The 20,706-nt window shown below is 37.5% G+C and overlaps 1 protein-coding gene across 6 annotated transcripts in view; it reads left to right on the top strand.

Moving 5' to 3' along the window:
- The first annotated feature begins 8,186 nt into the window (after nucleotides 1-8,186).
- LOC149222423 (CRAL-TRIO domain-containing protein C23B6.04c-like) overlaps nucleotides 8,187-20,706 on the top strand; it is a 78,180-nt gene continuing 65,660 nt past the window's right edge. For 2 of the 6 annotated variants that reach the window (XM_089385439.1, XM_089385435.1), the window contains exons 1-2: nucleotides 8,507-8,691; nucleotides 9,249-9,331. Coding sequence is in view for 2 of the 6 variants with exons in the window: in XM_089385435.1 (XP_089241561.1) it covers nucleotides 9,315-9,331 (17 nt within the window). In the remaining 4 variants the exon portion in view is untranslated. The other 4 variants (XM_089385436.1, XM_089385440.1, XM_089385438.1 and 1 more) reach the window with 4 other exon arrangements.

Genomic DNA, 20,706 nt, shown 5'->3' on the forward strand with positions numbered 1-20,706 from the left:
TCAATGATGTCCTCTTTTTTGTAATTCCCGCACTATCAGACTGGTTTCCCCTCTGTTGGGGCAGTTAGAACTAGTTCTTCAGCAAGCTGAGATAGAGGTTGTTTTCCTTTACACGCAGAACCACTCTGTAAATATCTTTTTTCTTCTCTTAATAGATTAAACTTACTTAGCAAAAAGAAAAAAAAAAAAAAATAGTAATGGAGTCTCACCACAAATCTCGTTGACAGGGTAGGAATTTCCAATCTAAAACACGCTTCAAATTTATGCAATTTCCTTGTTTTGATTATTTTAACAAAGAATGTTAAGGGGCATGGAAATTTTTTTATTGTGTTTGATACGTAAATTACTTTCTGATAGGCAATTTTACTATCGAATTCCATCTTTGCTCACTAGTGTTATCCCAAATGTTCTCCCATGTTTTCTTTGTGCGTCTTCAATAAAATATTAAAATGCATTTGTAATCGACATTTTATCTTTATTTTATGCACAAAACTATGTGCCTAGAATTCACCTAGATAAAGAAACAATGACATGCCACCACATGGCTCTCGTTAGATTAGTAACGTAGACATCTACCACTAGCATTTATTTGCAAATGTAGGTTAACTTATCATTATTATTCAAGGAAAACCATGCCACCTAGAATTATTCGTTGGTGGTCCATTAGGGGGGAATTTTCACTCTTGCCAAATGCCTTGGGTCTTGGGTCGTTAACATATTTCCTTACGTCAAAAGAAGACTAACTCTTAGCCAAATAAAATCAATTTTAAGACATAGTCCAAACCTTTGACATACATATAAAGATTCAAAAACTTTTCTTCATGATATTTAATTATCAAAATTTAGTAAAATGTATATATACATTATCTCCACAAAATTTTGAGCTTGCAATCTTTTGAAAAGATTACATATTTTTCAAATAACTTGAAAATATTGATCCAAACAAATTTTGTGCTTTTCCACATTGAATATATTATATACCATACCAACATAATTGTCTCGCAATTTTTATTATATTATATACTATATAATTGACTCACAATTTTTATTTAAATACATTTTATTCATAATTATTGTTTAAATAGAAATAAAAAATTTCATGGGAATTTGGGATACAATTTCAATTTTTTTATTTTATTTTTGTTGTTTAAAATATGATTTTAGAATATCCTATCAAGAATGGAAGGAGCTCTCAAAACCTTAGTCGTTCAATCTTTTTTTCTATTTGCATGGATTTTCCGGTTTCGTATAGCTCTATGCTGAAGCTTGGTTTTGGTTTTTCGATGGTGTGAGAAATTTATTCTCTTAATGTCCCTGTGGATGAGGAAGCTTTAGACTGTGAAAAATATTTTTCGGAGAATGGTTTGGTTTGCAAGTTTAATGGGTTCTGGCCGCTGTTGGTCGATCTACATAAATGGATCTCTGCGTCATGGAAACCCCTTTTGATAGATGAGCTAAATATTTACCCTATGGCACATGGTTTTTTCACTGTGGTTTTTGAAAAGATTGAAGACAAGAACACAATTTGTGAAGTTGGGTCGTGGTTTTTGAAAAGATTGAAGACAAGAACACAATTTGTGAAGTTGGGTCATGGTTTTGGGGGAGCATTGGCCTCTACATGCAACCCAGGTATCCCACTTTTGATCTAGTATCAACATCAATTTCTTCAGCCCCAGTTTGGGTAACATTGTCGAAAATTTCCTTGCATTTATGGAACCACATATCACTTTCCTCTATTAGGAATGCACTGGGAAAAATTTATCGCAACTATCCTGAAATAGAAAAAATTCAAGGGTACTTATGCTCGGATCTGTGTGGAGATGGACTTCAGCGAGGGTTTTCTTATAGAGATTAATTTGATGGCTCCAAACTATATTTAGGTCCAAAAGCTTGACTATGAGAATATCTCATTTTGGTGTAGAGTATGTTATGAAACGAGGCATGTAATTAAAAATTGCCCCAAGCATCCTCAGAATAGCAAAGATCAGAAAAAACCCCGAAGGCCCAAATGGTGGGAAGGTGCACAAGGTGATCACTATACGATATTCAAAGAAGAAAAGATTCAAGAAAAAAAGAACCAAAACACAAGAAGGAAGCAAATTCAGTCAAAGAATCCGTAGTTGCAGCAACATAATTTGAGCAAGAAAATTCTCTTGCCAATGTGGATCCTCTGGTTTCTATAAAAGATTCCTCGAATGCAATGTTAGTAAAAAATAAAGAAAAAAAAAAAAAACTTATTGAAAAGGAAACTTCTTGGGCATATCAGGTGGATTAGGAAGATTTCAAGAAAAATATCGTGTAGTTTTGAAAAACAATTCATCGAAATTTGTAGAAAATGCAGGTTGGATTCAAGTTGGGAAGAAAGGAAAAAGTGCTTCTCCACAGAAAACAAAAAGTCATTATAGATTAAAATAAAAATATAGATAAAAATGGAATGTAATGTGTCTGCATTTTAGGGGTTTTTTGGAAAATATTTAGTTAGAAGGAGTCTGAAATGTTTGTGTCATGGGGAAATCTTGTGAGGGTTTGGATTGAACCTTTGTGCTTAATCTCAAACTCGCAAGGAAGATTGGAATATATAAAGGTTATGGCCTTGTAATCCAGATTTTTTTAATAGAAATCTCTACCTATTTCATTTAAAAACAAAAATTGTTTAAATATACTCCCTGCCAAAGTAACTGGTTTATGAATTTTATTATTTAAATATATTTTTTAACACTTAAATATTTTAAGTAGGTTGTATCTCTCTTTGGTAACTGTGGGTTGAGCAACTAATTTTAACATGCAGATAACTTGTGACATCATCATGCGGGTAAATAACAATTACGGTTGAATGAATGAATGAAGTGTTTTAATCACGTCCAGGAGGCCAAGCAGTCTATGGGTCCCAAACATAAACAAACTTGTAGCCAACAAATGAAAGCTTGCACAACCCACAACATCGTGCCTAATTTATTTTTTCTTGCATCTTGGATCTTCTATTGTGTATCTTGACCAGGAAGTCTGCAATTCTTATTACTTCTCTTCTTGAAACAAGCCTCGTAATGCATTTCCTAGATTCCACATTTGTTGGACAAAAGCAAAGACAAACGAGTCTCACAATATACTGAGATATAAACAAAATCTTTATTTATTTATCTTTATTTTAATAATTGAGACACACCTTGCAATTTTGTCTTTATGATGAACAAATATTTTTGTTATTAATTGATGATTTTCTTTTTTAAATTGTATTTTCTATTTCAGAATAAAATGTAAAATACAATCCAAAAGTGCTAAATTGCATTGATAAGCAAAAAAATTATATCAATCTCATATAAGAAAATGTAAAAAAATGTCGGGCCTGAAGTCATATGATTATAAATAACTCGTTTGGTAAAGGGATTTTATAAGTCTCATCAATAAAAATACAAAACCAATAGGGTGTCTATAAACACAAACACTGATGAGTCTAAATACAACTTTGACTTTTAAAAGCTACAAATTTATGTAGTTGATCTCAGACTGGCCCACAAGGTAACTATCCTTATATTAATTAGTAAGGAGTAAATCTTATGGAGTGTGCAAAGCCTCCTTCAAGGGCGCATCGCCACATCACCTTGACCATTAAATTCTCGGTATATGTGAGAAAAAAAAAGTCCTTTGACAATGATATGCATAATCCTTGAGAAGCAAATCTAATTTTGAGAGGCCCAAACTGTTTATGTGTCCCTGATTCAACATCCAATTGATGACAAAATGGGAATCACTAATATCTATAACCGACTAATGCCCCAAGCAACTGTTATAAACAATAGAACATACAAAACTTTCAACTCAACAAAATTATTTGAGCCTAGACCCAAGAATGTTTTTCTCGCCAAACAATGATTATTTGAAAAGTAAAACCACAACAAAACAAGAATTCTAGGGCATTGTAATTTCATGCATCTTGTATCAAACCAGAAATAAAACCCCATGTTATCCCGTTGTTGATTTTTGGCCACTTCGCTAACACATTAACAAGATAGTCATTTCCCTTGAAGCTACTAGTGTTGGTGGAATTAGCTTGTCATGAAATAAACAATTATTTTGGGCTAGCCATATCCCTTAGGAAACAATAATTATAAGGCTCTCAACTCCTTTTAAAGGTCGAGAGGTAAATTACCATCTAAAACAATCCAACACAAATTGTTTGTCCCAAAGATTCGAAATATGGGTCGAACATTCGAGATTTTCCCATACATGTTTAGTGTACCCATAATGTAAAAACAAATGAATTGAATCCTTTGCTTCTGAATGACATACTACACAAACGCTTGGACCCTTAAACCATCGCTTTATCATTTGATTATATGTTAGTACCCTATTCATCAAAATAAGTTAAAACAAAAGAATTGCCTTCAAGAAAGCCTTAATTTTCGAAAAAAAAATGTACCACCATGCATCATTGATTAGAGGATTCCTTAACAAAGAACAATGACTTGATTTTGAAATAAGCCTCAGTAGGATCCCTTTGTTGGATTATAAGCCCAAGCCAAATCATCTCTGCTATATCTTATTTTTACTTGTGCTTCAACAAGTTATTTTTGAAATAAATTCCAATGAGGATACCATTCTTCAAACAACCTTGGGTTTCTATCAAGAGCCAACATTTATGCCATATAGTAGATGCAACCTAATATACAATTTAACCCAAGGTTCATTTGCCTATTTCTTGAATGTAGTTGATCATACAAACAACCAAAAAACTATTCTAGATGCAACCCTCAATCACATCACACCTAATATGAACTTTAGATCATAAATATACGTTCCAAGCTAAATAATCCCCTACCACTGAGAATGCTCGAGAGAGAGCCCTCCAATGGTAAGAGAAATTGAGAGAAATCTTTTGAGGGGACTGAATCCAATCCGAGATAAAAATTGGAGTAATATATTTGGCCTCCATAATTTGTCTACGCTAACTATCCCTTGTGAAAAATATCTAAAGGGATTTCTTAACTAAACTTGTCTCAAAATAAGATAACCTTTTTAGCCCACAACTGCTCGAACCTTTGGCAACACAATTCTGTTCCAACTCAGAAGTTGTGATCCCAAATTTTTTATTTTACCTTTCCATAAGTAATTAAAAGCATTTCTTTTAATTTTCTTTAGGATTCCGTTAGGAATTAGTGCCAACAAATGCCAATAAACTGGGATGGCCTCAATGACAGATTTAACTAAAATTAGATGACCCTCTCTCGAGATCCAATGATTGCAACAAAAGTTAATCTTCTTCTATATTTTCGCAAGAAGCCATTTCCAATCCAACAATTAATATCTATTGGGCTTGAGAGAATAACCTAGATATTTCAAAACCATCTTTCAAATCCAAAGACCAATATCTAGATTTCTCTGTCACCAAATTTCCCAACTGAATCCAAAAAGTGATGGTTGATTTTTCCATACTCAACTCCATACTTATAATACGACAAAAATAAGAACTAATTTTTGTATAATGCTGACCTTCCTTAGTGCTACATTGACAAAAAATAATTGCATCGTCTACAAACAATAAATGAGTAAGATTTAAATTATGGAAAATGGGAATCCCCTTGTTTGATGAACTTTCCTTGCTTTAATAATTAAATGATTAAGCCACTCAATGATCAATAAAAAAGAGATATAAAGATAATGGACAACATTAGTGGAGTCCTATAGAGGCACTAAAGAACTTGGAACAAACCCCATTAACAAGGCCCACAAGAAAATACTTCATAACACAACACATGATCTAGTTAGCAATCCTGAGATCAAAACCTATTTGAAGCAAGAGAAGTTTAAGGAAAGTTTGGGAAACATGATCACAAGCTTTTGAAAGGTCTAATTTGATAACAATATATGGGTTATCTACAATAATTTATTGAGTGAATTCCTTCTTGAGCTGCTCCAATGGTCTCATAAATTAGATGGCCTTGCAAAAGCCTAAATTGTTCATGAGATATGTCTTGAGTTAGTAATCACCTAATCCTCGCTGCAATGATTTTATACATGTAGTTGCACATTGAAATAGAATGGAAGTAATTAAATGTTCTTGGCACATCCACCTTCAAAATCAAAACAACGAAGGTGGAATTAAAACTTATAGCCATTCTTTCAAAGAACCCGATTTACTATGTTATCTTAAGTAGGCCTTCACTAATAAGATAAAAAAGAATCCTTAAACAATTTCGTTGTCCAACCATAAGGTCTAGGGCTTTTGGCCTTGTTGAAGTATTTGATAATTGCTAGCAATTCTTCTGACTAAACAAGATGAAAAACAAGAAATCACTTCATAACACAACACATGATCTAGTTATCAATCACGAGATCAAAATCTATTTGAAGCAAAATAAGTTTAAGGAAAGTCTAAGGGACATGATTGTAGGCTTTTGAAATGTCCAATTTGATAATAATAAATGGGCTACCTACAATAATTTGTTGAGTGAATTCCTTGTTAGCAATCCTGATCTATCATGATCTAGTCATCAATCCTAAGATCAAAACCTATCTGAGGCAAGAGAAATTTAAGGAAAGTCCGAGAGACATGATCATAGGCTTTTGAAAGGTCTAATTTGATAACAATAGATGGGATGCCTATAATAATTTATTGAGTGAATTCCTTCTTGAGCCGATCCAATGGCCTCATGAATTAGATAGCCTTGCAAAAACCTAAATTGTTCATGAGATATATCTATAGTTAGTAATTGCCTAATCTTTATTGTAATGATTTTAGAAATGATTTTATACATCTAGTTACACATTGAAATAGGATGGAAGTAATTGGATATTCTTGGCACACCCACCTTCAAAATCAAAGCAATGAAGGTGGAACTAAAACTTCTAGCCATTCTTTTGAAGAACCTGATTTATTATGTTATCTTGAGTAGATCTTCACTGATAAGATCAAAAAAATCATCAAAGAATTTTGTTGTCCAACCATAAGGTCCAAGGCTTTTGGCCTTGTTAAAGGATTCGATAAATTGCTAGCAATTCTTTTGACTAAATAGGATGGAAAAGCTCCTCATCTTCACCTTCACCTTCCTCCACCAAGCGAGTAATGATAGGGAAAACCATGAACGTATCACTCAGATCTTCATGAGTAGCTCCCCAAAGTGTGACACTCGAAGAGGAGTCAAATCTCAAAAACCTTGCACCTTGTTGCTTGAGCCATCAAGTAGATTGCAAATTGTATTTTGATTTTTTCAATGATTGACAAAGGAGTGGAAATGCTTAGTATCTTAGTCCTGGCCTCCAACCACTGAGCATGGCTTTTCAATTGCCATTGTCACTTTTACTTTAACAAAACTCTTCAACTTCCTACCATCAATGAATTATAACACTTCAAAAAATAGTTAAAATAATTTTGATTCTTAAATAAACAATTAAATTTTAATCATAAATAATATTTAATTATATATACATATAGTAAAAAGTAAAATTAAATGTTATTTAAAAATATATAATTTTATTATGATCCTCTTAACATTATCATGATAGGTTGATTATTTTTTTAATAATTAAAATTATCTTGTTTAGAAAAACAAAATAATAATAAAAAAAAAAACATATAATAAGACAACACTGCAGCACTTTACTAATTTGAGTCGTCAAATTAGCATGAGGTGCTTAATATTAGTTGTTATCAGCAATGTAACAAAAATCATGCCATTTGTGGATTTACTAGTTGATGATCCATAAAAATGAGGTGATTATTATTAGTTATTATCAACAATGTAACAAAAATCATGCCATTTGTGAATTTACTAGTTGATGATCCATAAAAATAATACACATAACATAAACCACTCCATTTAAAATTACTCACTAGTGGTCCACAGAAGAGGATTCCTGCCCACCTCTCATTCTTAAGCCTTATTTTTTTTTTTTTTTTTTTAAATAGATTCTTTGCCAATTTTTAACGATTTTAAAACATACCGCCTGCAATAATCACAAATAATAATAATCAATTTTTTTTTAATAAACAATTGATCAACAATTTTGAGTACGATCAATAATATATATATTTTTTAATAAACGATTGATCAACGTATTTTGACAACGAACTCTTCACCAATTCTTAGCAATTTAAGTGACAAATAATAATAATAATCCTTGCGGATTGTTTTGTGAATTGTATTGTTGCCATGATGACGATTCCTTCACCCTAGTGGTGACTGGTTTCAAACAGTCCTCTGATTACTACTAGACCTGATGATAATAGGGTTATGGCTTTTGCATTTACTTTCATTGTACAAGTCGTGGCCTGACGATAATAGGGTTATGGCTTTGGCCTTTACTTTCATTGTACAAGTCGTGGAGAGTGAAGATCTTTTGGTGGGTGGAGATAAAAGTAAATGGTTAACAATTCACCATGGATTTACCGGCGTTGAAAATTTAGGATGATTGATATTTAGGTTGCTAGTGTGAATCATCCTGAGTTGGTTGACGGACATTGACTTCTACGTCTTTGAATAAATTTTGGGTTTCTGAGAAAAAGGTGCACCCACAAAGCCATGTGGAAAACTTTTTGATTAGCAGCTTCTGAGAAACCAACACACTAAGAGGGTAATGCTTTCTTGATTGTATGAATGCATATTAGGAGGAGGACACAGCCAGGGAGGTGGAGAAACCTTCTGGACTTGCCTTGAGCATCTAAATTTTGCAGCATCTAAATTGTGCAGAATCCAGGTTGGTGCTTTGCAAACTATGGTCTAGCTTCTGTTCCTAGTATTGTTAAAATTTTGTGAACAGTTGGGCTCATGGGAAATAGGTTATCTGAGGAAATTAGCCATTCTCAGTTCTGCAAAAGCCCACACAGGGTTGTTTACCATGCTGTAAATATGATTCATTAGCCACTATATGGGGATTCATCTTTGCCAATTCGAATTCTATGCGTTTAGCATCCTGTTCTCAGTTTCTTTCATGTTGTTCAGGGTTGTTGCATGTTAAACAAAACCTTTTGGGCTTTGAGATTAACTTACTTGTGTGCTGGCTTGCACTGTGGGTGTCCAATCCCTTTGTGGTCTGTAGATTGTTTGCAGATATACTACTATGTTAAAACAACTCCATTCCGGTCCCTAAAACTTCGGAAGTGCCTTACAGCACACTGAAATCTGGGTACTCTAACTGCATTGTGGGTCCTCACATTTTTGTATCGACATGGAGAATGCATTATTGCATATCTAGTTTATCGATTTTTTTTATGGGCGAAACTCAGGTCTGAGACTTTACTCCATGCTTAACAGGCAACCCCGATTTCTCCGAGCTTGGGAGGTCCGCGCCTAGTAGGAATCTGTTTCCTGGGCCTTCTGATGTTTTCCTCAATTTGGTAAGTTTTCATACTCTACGGTGGTTTTCTCTTTCTACAAAGGGAAGTGCTCCTAGTCCTGGTATTTGGGGACGGGGGAGCTTTTTCTTTCTTACCCCAGAACCCTCTGTGAGGAGGCGGGCTTGAGGATCTCTCAGCAGGTGTTTTCCATGGCAGCATTAAGCTACCTACCTAGACCAGAGTTGTGTTTTTTAAAAGATACAGCTTTGACTATACGAGTGCTGCTACCTAGACCAGAGTTGTGTTTTTTAAAAGATACAGCTTTGACTATATGAGTGCTGCCTATTGCGCTGCAGTGGAAGAAGGTACGCACTTTCATAATTTCCGAAAGGAAAAAGGAAAAGAGACAGCGTATTCTATGATTATAATAAAATCGTGTAGAAATTTTTGAAAATCTTGGTTACAGCGGTTAAACTTCAAGATTTTGGGTGCGTCAGGGTTTTTTTGATGATCCTGAATCGATTTTTACCATCAAAAAATGATTTAAACACTCGGGATTTTGGGTGCCCCAGGGGTTTTTGATGGTGCTGAATCCATTTCCACCATCAAAAAACTATTCAAACACTCCAGCATTCTAATTTTTTGAATTATTTTACCAGATTCCGGCCAGAAATCTGCTGTCTACGAAAATTTGTGGCGAACGTAGACAATGCCAAAAGATACTGTATTCTCACAGATGTTGTTATCTCATAAATGATCCTTCGACATGTAGTGTTAGATTGGATTCCGATTGAGGTTTTACTAGGCTTGGCAATTAAGTTCATAATCTTGTTGGAAAAGTAATATGAACATGGAACAAAATCCTGAACCAGCAATATGCCACTGTGACTTTAACAGGCCATTCAAGAAGGCATAAAATGACGACAATTACAAGCAAGAATACTGACCAAGGAGCCTGGAAAGATATGCACACCGGTTGGAAATACTGAGAGGGGGTGAATCCGTATTTCTTTCAATTGTTATATTATGACAGTAAAGATTTTAACAAAATTTAACCAATACAAGAAAAGTAAAAAAAAAAAAACAATTTTATTAATAAAGATAGTGAGGACTTCCATCACTTTTTACAAAAATTCAGGCTCCAACCTATACAAGAAAATCTCCAACTTCTTCAAGGCTCCAACCTTGAATGATGACTCCAATCCTCAAATATCAATATAGGCTCCAACCTAGTCTCTCACAAGGCTCCAACCTTGTATGAGGACTCCAATCCTCAAATATAAATCTAGGCTCCAACTTGGTCTTCAAGGTCTTATTCAGATCTGCTTTAAGAAGGACTACAATGTCTGCTCCAAATTTTTGCTCCAAGACTTTTCCAATCTGCACTAAAAGTGAGTCCCAGATTTTCTACTCCAAATCTTTTCAAGTCTGCAACAAGGAATCTCCAAGTCTGCTTCAAGAGAGGCTACAGTGTTGCTCCAAAAGTTAACCCAAGGTCTGCCCCAAAAGGTACTTCTTCTACTTCTGCTTCAAGATTTGTTCAATAGGCTTCAAGATTTCTCCAAAAAACTCTTCAAGATGCTGATTCAAGGCTTATTCAAAAAGCTTCAAATTCTGTTCAAGAGGTTGATCCATAATATCTTTGGAAGCTGCTCCAAAGCTCTTCAAGGGTTACTGAGAGTCATTCCAAGTACATCACTCTACATCACTGGTTTGAGATCATTGCACTGGCCAATGTTCTGATTTGGAGCTCAAAACATAGAACCTATTTGCGCAATCGCATTGATTCCTCACAGTGCTCCACTATTCATCATTTATTCCATTGTACATACCAACACTTATTTTGGACTTGCATCAACTGAACATGGCCAGTTTTCCTCATCAACAGAGATCTAAGCCTTGCATATTACTCTATGCAATCGAATTCTTAAACTGTGCAATTATTCTGTTATATGTACCTTCGCTGACAACTTGAAGGTCTGAAATTTTTATTCAAATAGGCTGAATAGAACTTCAGATGATGTGTCTCAGAGAGACCTTATATCTCCTTATATCTAGTGAAATACATACAAACTTTTCTTTTAGAAACCAGGTGAACATCAAAACGTTGCCTCAGAGGATACTTCAGAAAACTCGAGCCTTCTTCAGGAACTTGAACAGCCTCAGACTTGATTAGAAAGAGCTTTAGAAGGAACAAGATATACCTAGCAATATCACAGAACAAAAACTTTGGTCTCTGCTTCAGAATAGGTCTATTTAATGCGGCCTTCTTTCGTTTTAGGGCTCAGGTCTGCATTTGTTATCACTGAGTTGTTCCTCAGATCTCATTGACGAGTTCTTTTTCTTCACCAAATCCAGTGCCAAATAGGGAGATGAGCTGCTTATTTATATTAGTTCAATCCACAGTGAACCATCATGACCCTAGGAGGAGGTCAACTTGCGTTTAGTTTGAGCCGACTCCTGCAATTGATAGTAAATCCATGCTTTTGATATTGCTTTGTGATTGTTATGCCAGTACGATCCCATTTGGGTTGTGCTCATATAGCTTGCTTTCGAACTTTTGACCGTGCTTTGAATGAATAGCTTTCTACTTTCTTTCATTTTGGTGTATTAAACTTCAATGGGTACTATTGTTTTATGCTGGTTATATTATTTTATGTTTACTGTACTGTTAGAGCGCAAGAAATTATTATTACCCCGAATAAACTTCATAAATTTCAACCTTGGAAGGCTCATTAATTTCACCAAAAAACTCGAATTGTGTGGATTTAAACTAAACATCCTGTTAAAATTGGCAACTAGGGCCAAACTCCATGTGGGTCATCTTATTAATAGAAGTTGATATTTTTTTTGGATCCCTCTCATCAAGAGGTGTAGGATTGATCTAAAGATCATCCGATTCCAATAAGTATTCATGGAGATATGAATTTATTTGTGTTATGGGACAATTCGTCAAGGTCGGCCAACAACCAAATAAACCCCACTTGTGCTCAATGTTTTAGTATAAATAGAGGTGGCCTTCAAGTCATTTTCAACACACTTGGGGTCTCTTCCTCTCTACTTGTCTTTGGGTTTTAGTAGGAGGAGAGATCCTAAGGGATAATGCTGCCCTAATCTAGAGGGCGGAAGCCGGAACTGTCTGGAACTGTCAGGAAAAGATGGAATAGCCGGAACAGCCGGGAAAGATGACATAGAGGGCAGAAGCTAGAACTGCCGGGAATAGCCGAAATCGGCGAAATTGTCGGAACTGCCAGGGAATAACCAAAATTGTCGGGAACAGCCGGAATTGTTGGGAAAGCTGACGCAGAGGGCAGAAGTCGGAACTTCCAGAACTGTTGGGAAAAGCCGGAACTACCGGGAATAGTTGGAATTACCGGAACTGCCAGGAACAATTGGAATTGCCGAAACTGCCGGAACTGGAGGGAAAGCTAACGGGAACAGCCAGAACTGTCGGGAATAGCCGGACTTGCCGGAACTGCCGGGAACAGCCGGAACTGCCGGGAATAGCCAGAATTGCTGGAACTGCTGGGAACAGTCGGAACTGCTAGAACAACCAGAGCATCTGTCTCCGAAGGAGAGCGACATGAAAAAGACAACTAACTAACATTGGGACAATTGCATGGAGCAAATACATCAAGCATGCAATGTTACAACTAGCATTCAAGGGACAACTAGCATGCAACATCAAGCATGCAAAGGACAACAAGCATGCTAGGGACAACAAGCAAGCAAGATGCAGCTAGCACATAGGAGGTCAGTATGGCAACATGGTGCAACAATGGCACATAATGCAGTACAATGATGGGTATAGTCATGATTAATGAAACATGATGAGATGCAGCATAGTGATGATGGGTGCAGCATGGTGTAGCACGGTGAGGTGCAGCATGATAATGAATTGCAGCGCAACGATAGGTGAAGCAGTCACCTTGGAGAATCAGTTGAAGCAGCATGTCTTCAATTGATCTCATGTATCATCTTCTTAGAGATGATCTATGCTCTTGTCTAGATAAGTCAAAGTGTTGACTTCTGTTGTAAATGTACTATCTCTCTCTCTCTTTGCTGAACTATTGAAGAACATATAAGAAGAATTGATCAAGGGTTTCCCCACATTGGGGTTTGTCCCTGGCTAGCGCCACATCTTGTGTCTTCTTGTCTTGGCTTGTCTTTTGCGATTTATGTTTATGTTCTATCTACAGTTTACTTTAATGCTGATGTGATCTGGAAAAGATATTGAGCTAATTGTGAAAATTGAAATAAATTACTCTAAGCATAGAACATACCTAAAATTTAACATGGTATCAGAGCTAAGGTGAAGACAATGCCCAAGCAAGAGTGAAAGAGCAATCACCGAAGATAGTTGGGAAATAAAAAAAAAAAGGATCAATGGATTCCTCATCCCTCTTCAAATTCACCAAGGGTGAAGTCGAAGCAGAGAATATTATAAGAATGGCGTAGTGGAAGTTTCTGATGGCCTACCTAAAGATCACTTCATTGGGAAGTCCGGATCTAAGGGTGGAAGGAAAGGCAATAAGTTCGGCCATTATGCGAAGGAGTGTCCAAATGGCAGAGACACATCTATTGATGAAGATAACAATCATTCCAGGGACATCTTCAATGATTAAAGGAATGACAGGTAATGCAGGTCATCAAGGAAATGGCTGACTCTTAAAAAAAAAAAAGCAAGGAACCCTAGGTATGAAGAATCAAATGATGTTTTTGATAAGATAAAGAAGCGTTATCTTATATTGGCCCTCTCCTTCAGATTCTTTGGGAATTTGGCTTATTGATTGTAGTGCTTCAAGGCACTTCATCGGATAGTAGGGTCAACTCTCTAATTTGGTAGAGATGGAAACAATCGTGGGATTATACTTGGAGCTGATGTCACCTATCCCGGAAAGGGTGTAGGGAATGTTACCCCTCAATTGAATGAGGGTAACTCGATTCATTTACAAAATCTCTTTTATGTACTTGATCTCAAGAAGAACCTGGTGTCCATCTCGGAAATGGAAGTCAAAGGTTTCAGGGTGGCATTCATCGATGGAAAGCTACGTGTTAAAGAATAGAATTTTCAAAGATGCTTTTTCTCATGGGTTCAGGGTTGGCAATTTGTATCAAGTTGCAAGATGGTCCATTGGGGATCATGTCAATTGACATATCGCATCTATAACACGGGGGGTCTACCTATGGGGCCCTACCCGATGTGAGTCAAATGGTGATAGGGATGCTTGAATTCAAGAAGAGCATGAAGGTACATGTCTGAGATGTACTGAAGGAAAATCTTATAAGGGGACCATTCCCCTCATGCAACAGGTCCATAGGTTTGGAACAACCCGAGGAGTTTGGAACAAGTCGGAACTGCCGGGAAAAGCGGGAATTGCCGGGAAAAGCCGGAATTGCTAGAATTGTCGGAATTGCCGGAACTGTCGGGAATAGCCGAAATTGCCGGAACTGTCGGGAATAGCCGAAATTGCCGGAACTGTCGGAACTGCCGGGAATAGCCGGAACTGCCGGAATAGTCGGGAAAGCTGACACAGAGGGTAGAAGTTGGAACTTTCGGAACTGCCGGAACAGTCGGGAAAGCTGACGCAGAGGGTAGAAGTCGGAACTTTCGGAACTGCCGGAAAGTTGACGCAGAGGGTAGAAGTCGGAACTTTCGGAACTGCCGGGAAAGTTGACACAGAGGGCAGAAGCCGGAACTGCCGGGAATAGCCAGAATTACTGGAACTGCTAGGAACAGCTGGAATTGTCGGAACTGCCAGGAACAGCCGGAATTGCCGGGAACAGCCGGAACTGCTGGGAACTGCCGGAATAGCCAGAGCATCTGTCTCCGAAGGAGAGTGGCATGCAAGGGACAACTAACTAACATTGAGACAGTTGTATGGTACTTAGCAGCAAATACACCAAGCATGCAATGTTACAGCTAGCATGCAAGGGATAGCTAGCACACAACAACAAGCATGCAAAGGACAACAAGCAAGCTAGGGACAACAAGCAAGCAAGATGCAACCAACACATCGGAGGTCAGTATGGCAACAAGGTGCAGCAATGGCACATAATGTAGTACAATGATGGGTACAGTCATGATTAATGAAGCATGATAAGATGCAGCATAGTGATGATGGGTGCATCATGGTGCAGCACGGTGAGGTGCAACATGATGACAAAATGCAGCACAATGATAGGTGGAGTCACCTTGGAGAATCAGTTGAAGTAGCATGTCTTCAACTGATCTCATGTATCATCTTCTTAGAGATGATCTATGCTCTTATCTAGATAAATCAAAGTGTTGACTTCTATTGTAAACGTACTCTCTCTCTCTCTCTCTCTGCTAAACTATTGAAGAACATATAAGAAGAATTGATCAAGGGTTTCCCCACATTGGGGTTTGTCCCTGGCTAGCGCCACATCTTGTGTCCTCTTGTCTTGGCTTGTCTTCTACGATTTATGTTTATGTTCTATCTGCAGTTTACTTTATTGCTGATGTGATTGCTAATTTGGAAGAGATATCGAGCTAACTGTGAAAATTGAAATAAATTACTCTAAGCATAGAACATACCTAAAATTTAACACATACAGACCACACCAATCAACAAATCTCCTAAACATTTCAAGCATGTAATTTCCTCTTCAAATTGACGATTAAGGAGAGACGAATTGGCCTATCCAACCTGTAGGCTATAGTCTTGATAAAGGGGTAAAAACACAATTTTTCCCAATTTGAGGCAAAAATTTGGTCGGATGGGACCAAAGAACCCAAAACTAGGGGTTGCACTCACAATCCCTCACATCTTGAAGCCCATGGAGAAATCTATAATATGAGAGGAGTTGAGATCAAATGATCATCTTGTGGATCAAATCATTTGTTTTCTTGAGCTTTAGCTCTGAGGGTTTTAAGACCCCTTTCCTCTCCTATCAATTTCGGTGGTGAAAGATCCCACCCTAGTTGATAAACCATCTTTTTCTTATTTCTATTATGGCACAATAAAGAGTAACATCTTCTGAAAAGGACGAGTTATTGGATTGAAGGTTAAAACACTGGAAGCTCAGTTGGGAAGAAGATCGAAGTTCCTGTGGCATTCTAATGAAGTTCTGGACAAAGCGAGGGTTTCTGTGACTGGAAAAAACATGGTCTTTGTCATGATATTTGGATTTGTGTCTTGGAAGGGCCTACGAAGCTAGGTTATAGTAATTTATGAGCAATCCAAACTCGTGTTTGTGGAGGAACACCTCTATACAAACCTGCGAAGGTACTCCCCTTATAGCCTGAATTTTCATGAAGCTTGGATCTTGCAAGAGAACAAGGCTGCAATTAGTCAAAAGAGAGACAAAACTTCGAAGTAGTGACTCCTAAAGCTCAGGTCTGATAGACAAAAGGGAGGACAAAGTTATAGTCTTCTCAGGATGGGCACAATAAGTAAGCTAAGATCCAATATAGGTTCGAGAAGTTTATTTGGACATAACTTACTTAAATTTCTTTAACTGTGATCTCTGGTTAGGGCATTTAGACTGTTGACCTCTGGTCTGTAACTATTACGTGTGGTTTATATCTGTCTTGTGGAACTGAAGTTGGTTTTGAATTGAACTACATGTATGGATTTGATTTGGCAAGTTAATATTGTATTACTAGTCTTAACATATTGCTGAACAATAATGGTCCTACCAAGGTTTTCAAACTGTTGTTTCCGCAAAAAAGGCGGAACTGTTGGATGATACATTGTTTATTGCACCATTGAAAAAATAGATTGTTCAACAATTATATTGAATTAAGCTATTTTACTAGAAGAAAAAATAATTTGCTACAGGAAACCTTAGGGCATAATTACCCTAGGTCATTACAGTGGTATCATAGCACAAGAATCTTGCCAACTTGTGAGCTCATGAGCCTTGTATGCTTCTAGCAGACACCAACAACATCAGAGTAAGAAAGAAAAGGAACACATAATGTTCAACCATGGGGGAAAGAGCAGGACAAGGAGAACAAGATCCTGACATCTTGTTAAATGTAATACTCCAGGGTCAACAACAAATGACAAATATATTAATACAAGGACAACAAGGATGACAATCGATTTAAGGCCAACAAGAGATAACTTAGGTATTAGCTCAAGGACAACAACAGTTCAATCAACTAATGGCTCAACTCCTAGGTAACCAAAACATTGTTTGTAGCAACAATACCACCACTGAAGGTAGTGGTAACCATAATTCAGGTCCTCCTGTACACACTAATGCTAGGGCAACCAACAGCAAAAATTCCAGACCATTACTTCCTCAATTTATAAATAATCAGGCAACGACAGCCCCAGAAGCAGTAGAGCCAAATAAACTCTTTGATGACTATTTTCAAGAGTATGTAGCACTGGAAGAGAACACTCGAGCAACCATAACTTTCTGGGAGCATAGCAATATCAGATTCCATAAGACCCAAGGATCAACATAATTCTGATCTAATATGCAAGGTAAGTAAACTCTCCTCTCATTTGATGGATCATCTAAATGTTCAGCAAGGGCTTGGGTGCAAAAATTGGACACCTACTTCAGACTTAACCCTATGTTAGAAGTGGACACCATCCAATTCGCGACACTACACCTAGAAGGAGACACACATGATTGGTGGTATCATGGACTGGTCACTTTGGGACATGCAAACATCACTTCTTATGTAGACTTTACGTAGAGGTTGATAGATAGATTTGATCAGAAGAACCCAGACATACACTTCAAAGAATTGGCACAACTCAAACAAACTGGATCACACGAAGAACTTATTGCAGAATTTGAATGAATCACAGTCATGGTGACAGACATATCGGAAGAATGATTAGTCATGCTCTTTACAGAAGAATTAATAGAGTGCCTACAAGGCTAGGTCAAGGCATTCAATCCCGCAACCCTTCAAGATGCCATCAAGAAGACTCGAGACATGGGAAATGCAACAACTAAAGCTAAGGCTCCGTCCAAGCCTCCCATCCCTCAAAAAGATAAGGAGAAGAAACCCTTTCAAAGAGATTGGCCCAGAAGAGACAGGTTGGATGAGGAAACTCGAAGTGAACTAAGGTGGAAGAAGCTATGCTTCAATTGCAAGGAACCATGGGAACCAGGACATCGTTGCTTAGGCAAGGGAAAGATTCACTACATCGAAGTGGTCTTTGACGACGAGGATGAAGGAGAAGAACCCACTTCAAATGATAAGAAACCCGCTCCTAATGTCGAGCCTAGCAGTCCAAAGGAAGAACCACCACAGGAGGAAGCTAAGAAAGAGGAGAAGCCCCACGATGAGAAGAAGACCCGACCTCAAGTTAAGATTGCTACTCTTTCAGGAACCCCTAGATATTACACCTTCAGGATCAAGGGAGTCGTCAAAGGATAACACATCACAACATTAGTTGATGGGGGAGCTACACACAACTTCATTGATGCAACATTAGTAGCAAGGAGAGGGCTTCCCACCAAAGAATTCGAGGGCCTTGATGTGATAGTAGCAGATGGATACAACTTGGATTGCACATGGATGATCCCAGGTTTGAGTGTAACACTTGGTAATTATGCTTTCACTAGTGAATTTTACGTAATAGAGCTTGCAAATATTAATATGGTAGGTCGTATTCATTGGGGAAGCACACTATGGACTACCAAGCATTGGAAATGGAATTTAAAGCCCCTAATGGTAGTAAGGTAGTTTTGAGGGGCATGACAAATGAGGGCCCACAAGTCGTTTTTGCTAGAAGAATGGAGGCCATATTTAGGCATGGAGATGTAGCATATGTTGTAGAATGTAGGATTACGAGCCGAAAGACTCCCAACAGTGGCAAACCACAGTGGAGAGGCGACATTCAACGAGCGCTGGACAAGCATGGTTAGGTATTTGGTGATATTCCCCTAGGATTTCCTCCAAAAAGAGGATTTGAACATACTATAGAATTGGAAGAAGGGGTCAAGCCAATAATCACCATACCATATCGACATCTAAAGAAATTTAAGGACAAGATAGAAAGGACATATTGGATTTGTTAGCACTTGTACATCTGAGATCCAACTTGAGTCCATTCGCCTCATCGGTGGTTTTGGTGAAAAAGAAGGATGGCACGTGGAGAATGTGTATTGATTACTGAGCTCTCAAAAAAAAACCATCAAGAACAGGTACCCTATTCCCAGGATCGATGAGTTACTAGATGAGCTATATGGAGCAATATACTTTTCAAAGATTGACCTACGATCAGGGTATCATCAAATTCGAGTTCAAGAGCAAGACGTGCCAAAAACAACTTTCCAGTGCCACTATGGACACTTTGAGTTTCTGGTCATGCCATTTGGATTAACCAACGCTCCCACCACTTTCCAATCTTGCATGAACAATATTTTCAACAAGCAGTTGAGGAAATTCTTACTAGTATTTTTTGATGACCTTCTCATATACAACAAGACATGGGATGATCACTTGGGGCATTTGGATGAAATTTTGAGCATAATGCAGGAATAGTCACTTTATGCCAAGGCATCAAAATGTGAGTTTGGAATGACGGAAATTCTTTATTTGGGACATATAATTAGTGCAAAAGGAGTACAGGTTCATCAAGAGAAGATTCAAGCAATATTGGACTGGCCCACACCTAAGAATCTGATTGAGTTGCGAGGATTTTTCGGGATTTGCAACTATTATCGACGATTTGTCAAAGGGTTCTCTCAATTAAGTGCACCATTAACAGATTTGACAAAGAAAGGAGCATTTAGGTGGACGAAAGAATCAGACAAGACGTTCAACAAGCTCAAAGAAGTGATGAGCTCATGTCCAGTCTTGGCCCTCCCCGACTTTAGTCAACCCTTTGTATTAGAATGTGATGCATCAAGAGAAGGAATAGGAGCAATCTTAATGCAAAAGGGCCACCCCATTGCATTTGAAAGTCAGAAGCTCCAAGACGTAGAGAAACTTTACCCCATATACGATAAATAGATGTTGGCTGCCCATGCACGCTTTGGCAAAGTTCAGACAATATTTGGTGGGAAACAAGATCGTAGTTAGGATAGACTACAACATCCTGCGTCATTTCTTGGAGCAAAAGGACCTGAACGAATGGCAACAAAGTGGGTAAATAAAGTCCAAGCCTACGATTTTGATATTGAGTATGTCAAGGGGAAGAAGAATGTCATGGCTGATGCACTTTACGGGAATTCGACAACATGTTCCCTCATGAAACTTGCAGAAGATTGGAGGGCTCATCTCTTAGTAGAATACGCCAAAAACCAGTTTGCATGTGCATTGACCGACATAATCGTTCAAGATGACAGGTACAACATAGTTGATGATATTAATTACTATAAAGACAGGATATACTTGGTTCCTAAATCCACACTCAAGGAGAATATTTTGAAGGTTACGCATGACAGTCCATCAGTTGGACATCAGGGGTTCTTCAAAACCTATCGACAGATTA

The sequence above is a fragment of the Pinus tabuliformis genome, chromosome Q, assembly GCF_031772625.1.
Source record: "Pinus tabuliformis cultivar Carrire ecotype Pingquan chromosome Q, CPIR1, whole genome shotgun sequence".
Lineage (NCBI taxonomy): Eukaryota > Viridiplantae > Streptophyta > Pinopsida > Pinales > Pinaceae > Pinus > Pinus tabuliformis.